At 35.8% G+C, this 13,851-nt stretch overlaps 1 protein-coding gene across 15 annotated transcripts in view; it reads right to left on the bottom strand.

Annotated features, from left to right (window-relative positions):
- DMD (dystrophin) overlaps nucleotides 1–13,851 on the bottom strand; it is a 1,199,681-nt gene that overhangs the window by 661,616 nt on the left and 524,214 nt on the right. For all 15 annotated transcript variants that reach the window (XM_057411860.1, XM_057411861.1, XM_057411863.1 and 12 more), the window contains 5 exons: nucleotides 12,265–12,420; nucleotides 9,998–10,168; nucleotides 8,436–8,618; nucleotides 6,778–6,912; nucleotides 5,866–6,015 (listed from right to left, as the gene is read on the bottom strand). In XM_057411860.1, coding sequence (XP_057267843.1) covers nucleotides 5,866–6,015; nucleotides 6,778–6,912; nucleotides 8,436–8,618; nucleotides 9,998–10,168; nucleotides 12,265–12,420 — 795 coding nt within the window. The remainder of the gene's footprint in view (nucleotides 1–5,865; nucleotides 6,016–6,777; nucleotides 6,913–8,435; nucleotides 8,619–9,997; nucleotides 10,169–12,264; nucleotides 12,421–13,851) is intronic.

Raw genomic sequence — 13,851 nt, 5'->3', positions numbered from 1 at the left:
ACAGACACACGCTGTCAGTGTTAATGGAAGCACCTGATCCACTAAAGTATTATTACCCTATCAAATGAACTATTAAAACAGGGTAACTTCGCAGTACATTACTAAGGTTTGTGACTTAAATGACTTTTACCTTCACCTGATTCGAGATTTTATATTACAATGTTCTCAGTATGTTCAAAGCAGCAGGCTTAAAAACCACAGCTTCCATTTACCTTGGCACACATTACCATTAATTTGTAAGACTGAATAAGATACAGTCACTCCCTACCTTTCCATTTGCATCACTGTACAGTAGATTGGAAGACACATTAGATTAGAAATGGTAAGTAGCGTTTTACAGCCCCCACATAACGGCATTCTCCAGGAAGCCTTTACTGATCTCTTTGGATAACTGGTAGGACTAACCTAAGTGCATAATACATTCATACTGAGGGCTGCAGTGTTCAGATCTCACAATTCAAAATAAGACACTGAGGAAGTTCCATTCTTATTAGTCATTAAAATACATGCCTGCACTTTTTGGAGAATTGGACACAAACTGGTGTATGTCCTTCTGAAAAACTATATAGCAATACCTGAAGTTTTGAACCTTTGTAACATGCTGACATACATTAAGTACAATTTAGAGCTAGGCACTTGCTTAAGATGAATTTGCTGCGACCTCAGGAGCAGATTGCATGCAAACAATGAATTAGTTATCAACAGAAATTATATGCAAGTGGAAAAATTAAACCATTCCCAAACGCACTGATCAAATATTGAAACAGATAAGGAAAGAATTATAACAAACCCTTGCATGAGTGACTTAATTTTTAGGGCTGGATTTGAAGCAAATGCGAAGTCAGATAAATATATATGCATGCTTATGATACTTTTATGCGCTCACAATGTCAACATTGCTGTTTCAGTGTCCTCAGAGAGAATTTGATTACAGTCTGAGAACCTGTGCAACATTTTGTAACTTCCAAGTGAGGTGAAAGTACATCTTTTCCAAAAACTGTGAACAGTTTAGATGATCTGTTGGCATCAGACCAAGATGTAAATATGGCGGTAGAACAGAGGTATTATTAGGGCAGTGAAAGCAGAGCCAAACAGCCAAATGCTGGGAAACGGCTCCTTCACTTTTGTGATGATTTTCTCAGATAGAAATGTGTGCTGCTTTAACTTTTTTGTCTGTATCACACTGGGAACAGACCTCATCCTGCATGCTCACCTAAGTCATGCCTCTACCTGACCCTGTTCAATTCACACAACAAATGTAACAGAAAAAAGTCTTCACAATAATCTTATAAAAGGTACAATACACTTATGTAATGTAAAATATTTCTCCAGTATAAACAGCTGACTCAAAATCCTAATCCTGTGTATTAAGTAGGTCCCTGGCACTATCACTGTCATTGCAGAATACTTATTGATTCAACCAAAGGGAATGACACAATATGGAGGAGGCTTCTTCCTCTCTTTCAGGAGAAAAGAGAGCTATTGATAGAGATATGCACTGTAGGACTTTACAAAAAGGGGCACACATACTACACACACCTGTGGACTCGAGTTTCAAATTTGTCCCTGAAAGATATACAGATGTGCATGGTGAAAATCTGCATATGCATATTTTTAAGACATAATGTCCTGGGTTCAGCAGTAGCAGTCATGTTTCTTCTTCTTGCTAGCTGGTGCAGTGCTGTGTTTTGACTTTCGGCCTGGGAACAGAGCTGATAACAATGATGTTTTGGTTTGGCCAAGGACTTTGTGAGGCTCATGCTCTGCCAGGGAGGAGGGGAAGCCAGGAGGAAGCAGAGACAGGACACCTGACCCAAACTGAGCAAAGAGGTATTCCATGCCACAGCACGTCATGCCCAGGATGTAACTGGGAGTTACCTGGAAGGGGCTGGGGGACTGCGGGGTTGGAGGAGGTATAGGTCGGTGCTTGGTCAGGCTTGGGGGGTGAGTTATCGGTCAGCTGGTGCTGAGGTGTTGTATTCTCTTCCCTTGTTATTTCCTTTATCATTATTATCATTGGTGGTAGCAGTAGTGATGTGTGTTATACCTTAGTTACTAAACTGTTCTTATCTCAACCGGTGGGAGTTGCATTCTTTTTGATTCTCCTCTCCGTCCCTCCGGGAGCAGGGGGAGGGAAAGAAAGGGGGGGGAAGTGAGCGAACGAATTACCTGACTGGGTTTAAACTACGACAGTTCTTTTTGGCGCCCAACGTGGGGCTGAAAATTTTTATATCTATAATACAAAAATATTTTAATTTATATATTCAGGAATTTTAGTTTTTTTTTTTTGTTTGCTTGTTTGTTTTTTTCTTTTTTTATCACCTTTTTTTTTTTTCCTCTGCACGATGTTCCTTTGTGGAAGAAATAAATGGTTTAACATAGCAGCATATATATAAATCGGTCTAGGACATAACAGGAAGCTCTGGCTTTGCTATCAGATAAGGCTGAAGGGTTTGGTCTCTTAAAGGGAAGCATCTGACAGTTAATTGCTAAATAGAAAATCTCAGGAAAATAACCGTTTAATTATTTCTGAGCCAGTGAAACGTTGACAGCTGTCAAGGACAATAACAACAAACAACAAACCTCCTGTTAGACATTATCAGAATGAAAAAGAAAAAATATTTACAGTCTGATTTTTTTTTTTTAAAGTTTCCACAGGTTTTTATAGATTTTTTATTATTAAGCACTACATTTATTTTTTATGATATGGGTATTGCAGAAAACTGTTTACAATTTAACAAAGATTGATGGCAAGTGGCAATGTTGCATATTATCCACATAAAGTGAAAAGCTGCACTGAGAGGCAATCAAATATCAGGAAAGCTGGAGGTGCTCGAACAGTTGCTTATGACTAAGTAAGTCATTCTTTGATGTTGAATGTTATAAAGCTGTATTAATAGACATTACCACTTTTTCCTTAAATAGTACATTTCATGTATTTAATGACATTTGTTGCACATTCAGGTAGTAAGATGATCATTAGAGTTTTGTGGTGAAAACCAAACAGTTTTGTTTTTAAGGCGGCACTTGGCAGTTGCACTGTAGAACAAGAACAAAAACTATTGAAAATTATACTGCTGTTACTACAGGGTATATTTATTTAAAATGTAGAAGAAAATTCATTAAGTTACAGCTCATGGAAAGGGGTCTGTTAACAAAGTCAGAAACAGGATAGACTTTTTTTTTTCTCAGTTATACGCTCTATTGAGAAATATTAGTACTGCAGGGTAACGTTAAAAAGTTAGGAAGCTCTAAAATTGCTTCTTAACTTGTTTAAATTACTTTAAAATTTCACCCAATTCTTGGTATTATAACAGCTGTGCCTGAGATATATTACTACATCACAATATGATTTGCATCAAATTGTTATTGTGTTAATCTCTGCTTCTTGTCTGGAACCAGAGTGGATTAGTCTTTAGGCTAAACTAAAAGCACCTTTCCTAACATTAGAAGCATGCATTTTGGGTCCAGGAAATTTTAACACCCTCCAAGCTGGAACTAATTCTTGTACAAATTCTAGTAATATTTCACAGTGTTTTTTTTTAACTAAGCGGCTACAAATATTTGACCTTTCACCATAAAATGATATTCATCTTTGATTAACTGTATTCCAAAACTGGAAACTATACCAAGGAGGCCTGATTTATCTCTTTAGTGTATGACTGCATTCAGATAATGCTTCAGAACATATAAAATCAGTCCTCTTAGCAGTTTTCAAAGTAATCACGTGGAGATGCGACATGAAGAATTCTTTCTCCTCTTGAGAAGAGAATAAAAGAAAAAATGTGTCAAATGATGAATGTGTGCTCTTTGAAAGAAACAAAGGGTAATCTTGAGGGGAGTCTTAAAATAAATTAAGAGACAGTCCCCAGTAATAATAATTGAATTTTGTGTAAAACTCATCTGAAAAACAATGTTTTTTATAGTTCTTTGCAAGCATAGCCTCAAGAATATCTGAAGACATTTCTGAAGATTTCTTGGACAGGATGTAAATCACTTTCAGCATTACAGAGGAAGATAGCCACCTGCAATATTACATTGAAGTTCTTCAGGCAACAGTGTTTTTTAGACCCAATATATAGGGTTGTAAGTGAATCAGTCCTTGAAAAGTAAAGATAGGCTATATGTTGCTTATCGATCAGCCCCAGATGTTCAAAGGCAAACTAAACACACTCAGTCTTTGTTGACTAAAGAAGATAAGGCATACAAACGTAAAGCCGTTATCTGCCTTTAAAAATGAATCTCTGCCTCAGTAGCAATGCTGCATTGTCTTGCAGCATCATTTACATGGCAGTGGTTTGGACTGGTTGCTCTATTAGTAACGAATAAATATTTCGCATCTCAGTTTCTGTCCACATGAGCTTATTGTCTTGGTAATTACCTGGACAATTATTCAAGTAAAAATAAATAAATTAACCACAGTAGGACAGCCTATTTGTCTGAAGTAGAAGTGACCTTGAACACAAGCTGAATAGTGTTATGCACCTGCAGTGTGTTTTTATGCAAGGAGAGTGTGTGCTATTTGGATTTCAACAGGGCTACACAAACAGCACAGAATATTCAGTGTCAGGAATCTACAAAAAATAAAGTGTGTGAGACTTTAGTGGAAAAATTAATAAAACATTTTGTTGTAAAAAATATAGAAGCAGGGTGACTGAGTCACTCGTGATTGGTTTCTTTACAGCTCTTCTATTCATACAGAGATCTCACCTTTGACTACTAAATATCAGATCAAACTTTCAAAGAAGGGAGGGGGCTCCACCCTTCTCTCATGTTGTTTTTTCCTATATTTAAACTAAACTGGAAAGCAATGAATAAATTTAAAATATATTTTGCTTATATAATTATCCAAATTGTCTCCAGAATTTCACACAACATCTTCATGTTGTACTTTCCACATTTAACCCCTGCAGCTGGCATGAATATTGATTTAGTGTGTATTATTGTATTTATTCATTACTCAGAAGATTTAAAAATCCTGTTTTTACATGCTAGAAGGCCTCTGTATGTTCGCACTTTTAGTTATTGCTGAGCAGTGCTTACACAGTGCCAAGGCCTCCTCTTTTCCACTCTGCACCTCCCAGAGAGCTGGGAAGAGACACAGCCAGGACAGCTGACCTAAACTGACCAAAGAGATATTCTGTACCACACAGAGTCATGATCAATAATAAAAGGTGTGTGGAGTTAAGTTCCTCCAAAACTGCCATTGCTCAGGGACTGGCGGGATATTGATCTCCTGGTGGTGAATGACTGAAAGCATCACTTGCTTTTTACCTTTTCCTCTTTAACTTATTAAATTGTCTTTACCTCAATCCATGAGTTTTCTCACTTTTGCCTTTCCAGTTCTCTCTCCCATCTCCCCACCAGAAGAACTGAGAAAGTAGCTATGTAGTACTTTACTACATATTGGAGTTAGCCCACCACACCTATGCAAAATGTCCACTTTATAGAATTACAGAATGGTTTGGGTTGGGAGGGGCCTTAAAAATCATCTAGTTCCAGCCCTCCTGAACATGGGCAGAGACACCTTTCACTAGACCAGGTTGCTCAAAGCCTCATTCAACCTGGCCTTGAACACTTCCAGGGATGGGGCAGCCAAAGTATCTCTGGGCATCCTCTACCAGTGCCTTGTCACCCTCACAGTAAAGAATTTTTTCCTATTATCTCTATTTTTTTCCAATTTTTCCTAATTTTTTCCTACTACCCTCTTTCATCTTATGGTAGATTTGGATTAGATATTGGGAAAAAAACCACTTAAAAATAAGTCTTTGAGTACTGTTTAGGAACTATAACTACAAAATAACTTTTTTAGTTTGCAAGGCTGTCAGTTGTTTAATGGGAGGACAGGTCAACTATTAAATATACCTCCTGCTGAATTTCTTCCCATCGAGTATTAAACTTCTCAAGTTTCTCATTGATCAATTCATCCAAGATTCCACCATCAGTTAAAGTCTGAGCTAATTCCCGAATTTGATTGCGGTTGTCTTCTGGATGTCTCATTAAACGTTCCAAAGACTGGAAAAGATCAAAACCAGAGCCTGTTTATCTTTCTGCAAATTAGGCTCTAGAGGAATCACAATTCACCTTAATAATTTAAGTAAGAAACTTCAAATTTCATACACAGTAAAAGTAGTGAGAAAAATAAAAATATCTATGTCTCTTTTCCTGGCAGTCAATGTTCTGTACTACTTATTACTGAAAACAAATATTTTTCATAAAGTAATAAATTGGTTGTTTGAGTTTAAAAATGTGGACTATGCCCAATAAATTCAATGGGACTATTTGGGTACTAGACAATAAAAAAAATTGTTTGAGGATCTGAATGGATCAAACTCAACAGCAAGAATGCATTTTCTATGTAACATTTTGTATTTGATCCACTAATAGTTTTAATTTAATTTCTACACATTTGAAATTAATAAAAATTAAGTTCCATGAATAAAAATTAGGGAATAATAAACAGAGTTGCAGTGCTAGTTTGCTCTCTCTGAAGTCTTCAACATTTTTTGACTGGCCTAGGTGATGCCACGTTTTTTAATAACTTATATTTTATTGTCACCAATAATTGCCTATGACATCAGGCACAATCATTTAATTACTCTGTTCCACTTTCATAGATTTGAATACAAAACCTTATTTGTTGAATCAACTGAGAACATAGGACTTTCCAAATATTCTGCATCTTGCTCACATGTAATATTAATTGATTGTTTTGAATGCAATGTGATTTAGAATTTATCAGTACAGGTGGTTTGAGATTATTAACATCACACTTACATCCAGAGACTCAGAAATCTCTTCTGCACCTCCCTGGATATTTTCAGTTGCCTTGAGTTTCAGTTCAACCTCATTCAACCATTTATTTTCTGCATCCAAATACGACAATAATTCACGCCAACATGCCCATACCTCCTAATGGAGAAAAAAAAAGTTTATCAAGATTGAAAAACTTCCAGCTTTCAGTCATTAAACTATTAAAAACATTGCATGCTTCATCCCCAAAACAACACGGTTGATATCTGATGGCTATGGTGCCATATGGTTGATTTTCTTCTCAGTATTTACATGTTTCATGTAAATATAATATACATCCAAAACATGTACATTAAACAGAAAAAAAAAAACATGGAACATAACATGAAAAAGTAAGCACAACTGCAAAATACAACTTGAATTTTCTGTCTCATGTATTTTCCTCTTTATATGCTTTTCTGTAAAATTTTTTTGTAATATATAAATATGCAAGTTATCAGAATTTTTAAACACTCATGTTAGAAGTTTATGCCTTTATTACAAGATGTAGTTAGGTTGCTTATATATTCTGCATATTAATTACTAAAAATACAGGCTCATAAAATGTCTAAAACCACAGCTCAAGAATTCTGACTGAAATCTCTATGGAAATTAATTCTGAACCACATTTAGTGCAGTTTATAGACCACTTAAGTACTAGAATACTTAACAATGCTGCAAAATGAAATTATGTTCTTATTCTCTTATCATTGTCTAATATTTTATTTTTACAGTGCCTGAACTGTAACATAGGCAGCTAAACCCAGCACTTTATACACAAGCAAAACTTTTAAACTCTCCATAAGTCATCCTTTCATTGTTACATTTTTTGTTTGTAGAAGTTAAAATAATTTTATGGAGATGCATTAGGCTGTTTGTAGATAGTTTCCCAGAGTTCAATTTATCTCATCTAACTTTGGTCCTATCAGATGTAAGCATCTGGTTTAGAAGGAGGTTATAGAGAGATATTAACAAACAACATCATCAATGATTAGAAGAAATACAGATTACCAGCTTAGGCTACACAATTTTCACAGTGAAATTTAGAGGAGATAAATTTTATGCAGGTATATAATTTTCCTGCATGAAGTTAGCTATTGCAAATTAGTTCACAATAAAAATCACACCTAATTCACTGTTACCACTGTATAAAATACAAATACCCCTATGGCAAGAATCTGTAATGGAGTTGGCCAAAACAGCAGCATCAACTCAAAATGCATAAGATATTCATACTGCCAGCAGATCAAATGCCGTTCCCATGCTGAGATAACATCACCAGCTTCAGGCCATTCAACCAAAACCCTCACCCATGGAAGAAAAAAACTACAGAAACTGCTGATGATGTCACAGGGTTGCTACAGAAGGCAGATGCTTGGCTTAATCTCAAAAAGGGTAGGAAACCTGAGCAGCCATTGTTGTCTCCCACCTAAAAGCTATATCTAAGGCTTTTCTTCTCTAGCATACATGATTCTCAAAAAACATGTCGTATATAACTCATACAATGTGGTATTTCATACATGGTTCATAAAGCAAGGACAGCCTGGGATACTCATGATCTCATATGATAATACATCTTTGTTCTCTACCTTATTTTTTCAGTTAGAAAGGCTATAAATATAATGACTGACAAGATATCCAACCTCCAAAGTTTTGCACTTTCCATTCAGTCTGCTGCAGAGTCGCTGGTAGCTGGTAATTAGAACATCAAGCTCCTTTTTCAAAGCCTCATGAGCTGCAGGTGGAGCCTTTGCTATAAAATTATTCACAGAATCAGTAATAAGCTTCACTTTCACTTCTTTCTGCATGGCTTCCTCCTTTGCTCTCTGGAAAAAAAAATAATAAAAAATTAGTCCTGTCTTAACAAGGACACTTATTTCTAATAACTGTCAGAATTCCCTCAGAATTCTGCTGGAAGGAAAAAAAAAACCCAAACAACCCCACAACAATAACAACAAAAAAAAACAAGAAAAAAAAAAAACAAAAAAACAAGAACCATTTAATTCTCAGACTTTCTGACATAATCTTGAATGCAATCCAAAAACTGGGGTTTTTGGTTTTGTTTTTTTTTTTTATGTTACAAATTCATGTACCCAGGTTTAAAGGTACCACCACAAGCAGTCAAACAGAAAAAAAAGGAAAATACTTCTGAATGATTTTCCTCTCTGTGACACTGTCATTAACCTGCATTGAAAGAGAAAAGGAGAAAACAACTTTTCTCCAGTGTTCATTTCATATATTTATGAGAACATTGATGTTGATTTCATTCTTTCACTTTACAGAGAGAAAAATCAGCTCTATTATTCACCCCAGTGAACATTAAGCTAACATGAAGAGAGGACAAAGTAAAAAGGAAACATCTTCCTAAACTGCACTTTCTGCATTAGACCCCAGGCAGAAAAGTTTAACAAAGAACAGACATAGGAAATATAAGGATCTGAGAGACACAGAGAATCACAAATGGGTGGCAATTAACAAATCCCACATAATGGAACTGGAACAACCCACCTGCCACCTTTTCCCTGGTTTAGTCTATGTAACCACAACAACTGGTGTTCCCACCTTTCTTCCTCCAACTTTCATACTCTCCCTCGTGTTATGCTGTCTCATTAATAAGATATAGCACTCTCATACCTAATATTGTTTTGTATGAGTGCTTATAGTGGGAGAGTGTCTATGATTGGAGTCACATCACTACTGGAAACAGTGATGGTACACACAGTGTCATCACTATGTACTGGTCTTCACAGGAATTTAAGATGGGAACTTCCTAGCCCAAAACCATTAAACTAAAACCTTGCTCCCAGCAACCTTCTTTCTCTCTGGGTCTGAGGAAGTCCATGAACCAGAATAATTGCAATCACACTTTGATTGCCAGGAAAAGTTTAATAGGTTGTTCTTCGTAGCTGTGGGGAGAAATGGGTTACAAGACGAACAAAGAATTCTGGTCCAGATTTTGCCTGTTATGTAATAGGCTGCAAGCCTTCAGGGAAAGGATCATCAGAAGCAGCTGCAGGGATGCATGACAGATGATCTGATTATCTGCATAAGTCGAGGTGTCACAGTTTGTACATATCTTTATTCCAGCTGGAAGTACAGAATATTCACCAGAAGTCTATATGAGAGTTGTGTCTAAAACTATACATTTTACCCATTTTATTATGGAGTGCAATGTATACATTTCAGTTTTAGTTCATCTTTTTACCTTCAGTTCCTCAAGAGCATTCTGTAATTCATCAGGTGTTTTATAGTCAAAATCTCTTTCCAGATATTCTTCCTCAGCTTGTGTTATCCATTCATGCATCTCTGACAAATCTTTTCGGAGACTCACAGTTTTATCCAAACCACCTTTTAATGCTGTCTTCTTATCATAGGCCTTTAAGAAAGAAAAGATTATATGGTACTTAAAGCAAGGGTACTGTACTAACTTGACAATACTTTAGCCTGAAAAGAACCAAATTAAATCCTATACTAACAATATTGCTGTAATTAGACAGATGTTAACACATAATTAGATGGGTATTAATAATAGGTAATGAAGAAAGTATTACACATGTGTGCATATATACTTTTTTTTAGCAAATTATTGTTTTGCAGAATGAGTTTTTAATGGTCCTAGATCAAGAATCTGCACCATATGTTAAGTTCATTAGAAAAACAAAAATCTGAGAAAAAACATCACCTAAGGATTTCTAAAATGTAAAAAAAAACAATCACAGGAGACCTTTAAAGTGCATCTAAGGATAAAACAAGAGCTATGAAGGAGCGTGACCAGCAGGTTCAAGGAGGTGATCCTGCCCCTTTACTCTGCTCTCGTGAGACCTCACCTGGAGTATTGTGTGCAATTCTGGTGTCCTCAACATAAAAAGGACATGGAACTGTTGGAACAAGTCCAGAGAAGGGCCGTGAGGATGATCAGGGAGCTGGAGCACCTCCTGTATGAAGATAGGCTGAGAAAGTTGGGGCTGTTCAGCCTGGAGAAGAGAAGGCTGCGTGGAGACCTCAGAGCAGCCTTCCAGTATCTGAAGGGGGCCTATAGGGATGCTGGGGAGGGACTCTTCTTTAGGGACTGTAGCAATAGGACAAGGGGTAACGGGTTCAAACTTCAACAGGGGAAGTTTAGATTGGATATAAGGAGGAAATTCTTTCCTGTTAGGGTGGTGAGGCACTGGAAGAGGTTGCCCAGGGAGGTTGTGAATGCTCCATCCCTGACAGTGCTCAAGACCTGGCTGGATGAGGCCTTGGGTGATATGGTTTAGTGTGAGGCGTCCCTGCCCATGGCAGGGGGGTTGGAACTTGTTGATCATAAAGTCCTTTCCAACCCTAACTATTCTATGATTCTATGAAGTCAGATGACCTCCCAACCAGTCTGAATACAACTTGCTAGAGAATAGGCTGGATGGGGCTTTGAGCAACCTGGTCTAGTGTTAGGCGTCCCTGCCCATGGCAGGGGGATGGAACTGGACAATCCTTAAGGTCTTTTCCAACACAAACCATTTTAAGGTTCTATAATTGTATGATTATTTGAAATTTCTCTGAGAAAAGTGCAAAGGTATATAACTTATTAATATAATCAAAATAAGCATTTAAAACCTCCACATTAGTTGGTGCGAAAAGACTACAGGACTGGATCAAATAAATGTCTTACAGGTTTCAAAGATCAACTTTTTTGGTATATATTTATCAGAAAAATATACAGAGGATATTTTTCATATGTAAAGTGAATAATTATAATTTTAGAGAACATTAGACCACCCAGAAAGGTAATAGTTTGACTGTTATGCAAATATACATTAAAAAGGTAGACAAATGAATGAGTAGAAAAAAGGTAAAATTTTGAACTGTCATAAAGAATAAGAATCCAAACACCACCAAAGAAACAACAGTAATTTTTAACTTCCGTAATCTGTAAAATTATTTATCAGGAATGACTTTAATTAAAATAAAAGAACTATCATTTCCTGTTATGCCACATCCTTATAAATTCATACAATCACTGGAGACTAATTCACACACACACACATATGTGCACATACTCTTAATTCCAAGTTAGCGAATTCTGGACTCTTCACCTTTAATGTCTTATTTCATATAGAGTAACAACACAAGAGTACAATGATGCAGCGGAAAATGCAACAGTAAATACAGAAATGGATTTTTTTAGCAGATGACACAATATCAGTTTCAGAAAGCTAGTTTTGCAGGAGCCATAAATTGCTATTACTACCTAAGATATTAGTATATAACTCTGTTATAAAAACAGTATGATATTGTATTATAATATAAATAAATATACTTTACATGTATTGCTACATGCTAAATAAAGTTAAAAAAAAAAGATTTATTAATGTGAACCAAACATATCTAAATTCAGTTTCATATCTACCGGAAATACATTGAAAACAAAATTCTGCTAATGAGAAATTTAATTATTAATTTAAAATTAACTAGTCTCAAAGGGAGACTAGATACCTGTTGGCAAATGTGTTCCCACTGAACATTGAGATCCTTTAGTTCTTTCTCTATTCTGGAAGCAAATTCTGGCTCTGCTTCACTCTTCATTTTCTTCCCAACTTCATTAACACTGTTCAAACTGGGCTGGATTGTCTGGATATCATTTACTAAAGCCTAAAGGAATAGCAGAAGATTAGGCAAGCATTATTCACACAAAATTTCAGATATGCTATCCCTATCAAAATGTGTCTACACGAGATCCTGCCATTTCTTTGGTCCAGATCTCCATTCAAATGAGTGTAACTAACAGACTTAACTATGAAAATTAAAAAGGAATGACAGCTGTAATGTGGTAAGCTATGCTATATAAGATAGAGTTCATTTGCAAAATATGCAAGTTTCAAATGTTATATATATGCTATTTAGACAAATACACAAATAATGTTACATTACATATATTACAATTTTTACAATGCCTAGATCTTTTATTCACATTTGTGAAAGAGCATCCCATCATAATGATGAAAATTACTAGTGAAGCCATCTTATTAACTTTATGCTTTATGTCAGCATTACCTTTGGGTTGGTAATTCATCTGATAACTTCCTTAAAATAATCTGAATGGTAATATTCCTGGGTTATTTCTAGTTATTAGAATTTTATTTTTGGTTGATTATTATTTAAACCTTGAGGGAGTTCTATATTGCCACTTCAATTTCTATTTCCTAAGGCCTTCTTCAGTGCTTCAGATGTTACCTGGGCTTCCTACACAGTGGAAAAGGCTCGAAGTGTTAACACATAAAATATGATCAAGATTTTGGTAGCTTTATTATATATCTGACAGTAATGGCTAATATTTATGCAAAACCTTCATAAATACAGGTGACAGATTCTAAAGAAGTTACATGTAGTTTACCACTCTGTAGAAGTAAGAATTGTCCTATATAATTTAATTTTTTTATTTAGGTAAGCGATAAGAGAGGAAGCCTGAGAAGCTCATAGCTCTGCAAGATCAGTATGTTTGTTTCATCATATTTACATGTTCTGCTACATCAGAACTTGTAAATTCCACTGAACAGAGACAGGGACTGTCATGGATTACAGGATTCACTGCATTTATACACTCTGCTGGGACAAGCAGAAGAAGTTGCAAAGCCATGAAGGAGTTATCAATACTTCATAATTCTTCAAAATTCTGCTTGGGAAAAATCCTAGAACTTCTAAGTTTAGTGGAATAAAAAAAAAACAACATTTATAACTCACAATACCTGCAAGTTTTTCCAGTATAGGTAGAAAAGCATGTAAATCATGTGTAAATAACAGACACAGAAAGAGATGTTCTGGCACAGATTATTCAGTTTACAACAAATAAACATGCAATGTTTGTAAACCCAACAAAGTAAATAAACAGTTATCTTAGAAGGCTACAAACTTACTTGCTGCAAGTACACTGATGTTTTGCTCCACTCAATGGAGTGACCACAATGATAAGGTCACTCAATACCTCCTTTCTGTATTGAAGTTTCCCATTTTTTAGCAGAATTTTACTTTGAACTCAGGAAATGCAGGAGGTTTAAATACATTGCAGATGGCAATACCCTTACA

Source organism: Pezoporus wallicus, unplaced genomic scaffold (genome assembly GCF_028554395.1).
Source record: "Pezoporus wallicus isolate ANWC-B61680 ecotype Strahan unplaced genomic scaffold, APGP_CSIRO_Pwel_v1 contig_1438, whole genome shotgun sequence".
Taxonomy (NCBI): Eukaryota; Metazoa; Chordata; class Aves; order Psittaciformes; family Psittacidae; genus Pezoporus; species Pezoporus wallicus.
Note: the sequence above shows the minus strand (reverse complement) of the source record. Positions and strands in the feature narration are given on the sequence as shown.